The following is a 3,129-nucleotide window of genomic DNA, read 5'->3' on the forward strand; positions in this document are numbered from 1 at the left end:
CCCGCCCGCCCCTCAAATGCTCCCATAGGAGGTGGGGAGGGCCTGGGGAGTCAGGGGTGTAGTTTCCCCCCAACACAGACCCCCTGATTCCACCCACAGGCACAGGGAGGGGTTGGGGGTGATGGGGGCATTCCCCCTCCCCCCCCACTCACCCAGCCAGGCCTCCAAAGATGTCCTTGACATAGGAGTAGTCACCGCCAGACTTGGGGATGGTGACACCCAGCTCGGCATAGCATAGCGCCCCTACCGCGGTGATAAGCCCCGTGACAATCCAGACCACCAGGGCCAGCCCCACGGAGCCAGCATTCTCCAGCACGCCCTTGGGCGAGACGAAGATCCCTGAGCCAATGATGTTACCTGTGGAGGGGCAAGGGGAGAGATGGGGATGAGGGGTAGCGTAGATTGGGGGGGTGGGCTGTCATCTGCTCCATGCATCTCAGGATGGTGATAACTCTGGAACTTAATGATGTCTGGTTGGCTGTGACCTCACGTGCCCTCCTTCCATCCTCTTGCTCTCTGGCTTTTCTTGGAGGGTGACTTGGCTCTGGGGTTTCATTAGCAATTTAAAATGCTGCAGCAGCTGGTAGGAGCCAAGGCAGAGGGTGTGGAGAGTGACTGGGAGCTGGGGAGGCCTGTGTGGGTGGAGGGGCAGGGATGAGGGGTCCCTGTGCTAGGGGAAGTACTAGAAAGGGAACCAGCCCCTTTGTTAGCAACCAGCCCCTTAGCCGTCACCACGGCAACCCAAGAAGCATCAGAACCAGGAGAGAAGGGGATGTACGTCAGTTCTGATGTCTGCCCCCCTACACGTGAGGCATAGATAGACTTGGCCTCATACCCTCCTCCACCCATAAGGGGAGTTGGTGAGGGGCCTGGCACCCCCTAGAGGGGGCATCCCAGGGCAAGGGAGCTTGGCAGAGGGCCCTTTCCCTGCCATCTTATCAGGGTTACCACGTCTTCCTAATAAACAGGGCTCTGGAGAGGGACTCCGACCTCTGGGGCAAAAGGCATAGGGGTGGAGGGGCAGGAGACTGCAGGTCAGGAGTGAGGGGGACTGGTAGGGTATGGGGGGATGGGCCAGGAGTGAGGGGCACCAACAGGATTGGGGGATAGGGCACTGCATGGCACCAAGGGAGGGAGCAGGGGGCTCTGCCTAGCTCTTGGTGCCCCCTGGCCCCCCCACCCCCTGGCGTTCCCTGGCACCTGCTGAGCGGGGCCATCTGGAGCCGGATTAAGGGAGCCGAGGTTCATTCACGCTCCAGGGCTCTGCTTGCATCCGAGCGGAAAACCCAGACACTCCATCTCAGCCTGCCTGGCTGTTTGGACAGGGACCCCTTGCCCCAGGGCTGAGATGTGGCTGACTCTGGGGTGCAGGTCAGGGGGAAAGAGCTGGTTATAGCAGGGTCCTTGACCCTGCACCGAGATGCAGCCAACTCCAGGGTGGGATGCTTTGTGGGGTTGGTTAGACAGAGGCCCTTTGTCCAGGGCCGAGATGCAGCTGGCTCTGGGGTGGAATGCAAAGGAGGAACCTATACCTGGCACTGAGATGCAACCAACTCTGGGGTGGGACACTGTGTGGCTGGTTGTACCGGGATAAGAGCAGGGGGGACCAAGATACAGCTGGCTCTGGGGTAGAGCACATGGCACAGAGTTACTTCTACAAAGCCAGGGAGGTCTCCAGTGCGGCTGGCTCTGGGGTGGGCTGCACTGGGGCTGTTCATACTGGTTGGGGTGAGGGGCATGGCGGCACTGGGACCGCGTGGAGCAGTGGCAAGCAGGGGAGGGGGGATCCAGCTCTAATCGGATCGGGGAAACCAAGGTGACAGCTCGGGGCTATTTATAGAGGCAGGCAAAGAGAGGGAACGAGGGAGGGGGAGAAGAGAGAGATGGAGGAAAAAGATGGAGGGATAGGAGGAAAGGAGAGAAAAAGTGGGGAAAAGGGGGGAGGTCTAGCCGGGCAGGCGGACCGAGGGACCCTTTTGTGGGGTCCCCATGGCTCCCAACTCACCCACAATGATGCCACAGGCGCTGACCAGACCAATCTCCTTCTTGAGGGCTACAGCATCCCCTGCAGGCTCCTCTGGCCCATCTGGGCCCTTCTCGGAACCGCTTCGGCGCCGTGCCCCATCCTCCATGGTGGGTGGACCTGGACCACACTGGGGCTGAGCAGTGCTGAGGCTTCTGGGACACTGGGGCTGCTTCGGCTCGTTGGTTCTGGACTGGGGGGCAGCTTCTGGGCTCTGGGCCTCAGACCCTGGCAGGGCTCTGCCTCTCGGGTCTTAGCACTGGGTCAATAGAATCAGTCCGGTTCAGGCTGGCTTGCACCCGTGGACCAATCCTTCCAGCCAGCCCGAGTCCTAGGTGCTCTGGTCTAATCCCCTGGTGCCCTGGTGCTGAGCCGGCTGGTTCGGAATCAGCCCCTTCTCCCTTCCTGGTCTCCAATCTGTACACTCGTCCCTCCAACTTGTTTACTCGTTCCCCTCTTCTGTGAAGTTGCCCCCAGCGGAGGAGGGGAGAGGGAACTGCGTCGAAACTCCAGACCGGTTTAATCTCGCTCCGTTTCCTCCTTTCCTTCCCTTGCTGTGCTCTCTGGCTCTGTGCTCCTCAGGCAGTCCCCTGCCCCACACTCCTCCCTGTGGGATTTTCTTGTTCCCTTCTTCCAGCAGAGTATTTTCTTTTCCCGGGGGTATTTTCTCCGCCCCCCCCCCCTCCCCCCCGCTTTGCTCCTACTTTCCCCCTCAGAGTTTTCTTGCTCTCCCTCCACTTAGGATTGTCACTCTCCTTCCTTTCAAGGGGTATCCTTGGATCAGATGCCTTGCACTTGTCCCTCGTGGATTTTCTCCTTCCTCTGTTCCGGCTGAGTGCTCTCTCTCCCCTCCGTGGTTTTCTTGCTCCCTCCTTCTGGCTCCCTCTGCTCGCTCCTACTGGCAGCCAGGCCAGCAGCCCACCCACAAGTCTGTGCCCAAGCCTGCCTACGGACAGGCACGCAGGCGTGGGTACCTTCTCTTCCTCTGTGGCCCTCTTTCTCACTCCCTGGCTCCCACTTAACACACCGGCTCCCTCCCGTGAGGAGCTGGCAGACTCCTCCCCTACCCAGCCCACAGCCAGGAACACTGTGAAGAAAACAAGAAG

General features: G+C 60.3%; 1 protein-coding gene across 1 annotated transcript in view; it reads right to left on the reverse strand.

Annotated features, from left to right (window-relative positions):
- The window catches only part of SLC7A8 (solute carrier family 7 member 8), a 13,176-nt gene extending 10,103 nt beyond the window's left edge, over window positions 1-3,073 (reverse strand). Inside the window, exons 1-2 of the mRNA XM_014526182.2 lie at window positions 2,006-3,073; window positions 153-357 (exon numbers count right to left, since the gene is read on the reverse strand). Coding sequence (XP_014381668.1) covers window positions 153-357; window positions 2,006-2,132 — 332 coding nt within the window. The 5' untranslated portion in view covers window positions 2,133-3,073. The remainder of the gene's footprint in view (window positions 1-152; window positions 358-2,005) is intronic.
- Window positions 3,074-3,129: the final 56 nt, after the last annotated feature.

Source organism: Alligator sinensis, unplaced genomic scaffold, assembly GCF_000455745.1.
Source record: "Alligator sinensis unplaced genomic scaffold, ASM45574v1 scaffold128_1, whole genome shotgun sequence".
Lineage (NCBI taxonomy): Eukaryota > Metazoa > Chordata > Crocodylia > Alligatoridae > Alligator > Alligator sinensis.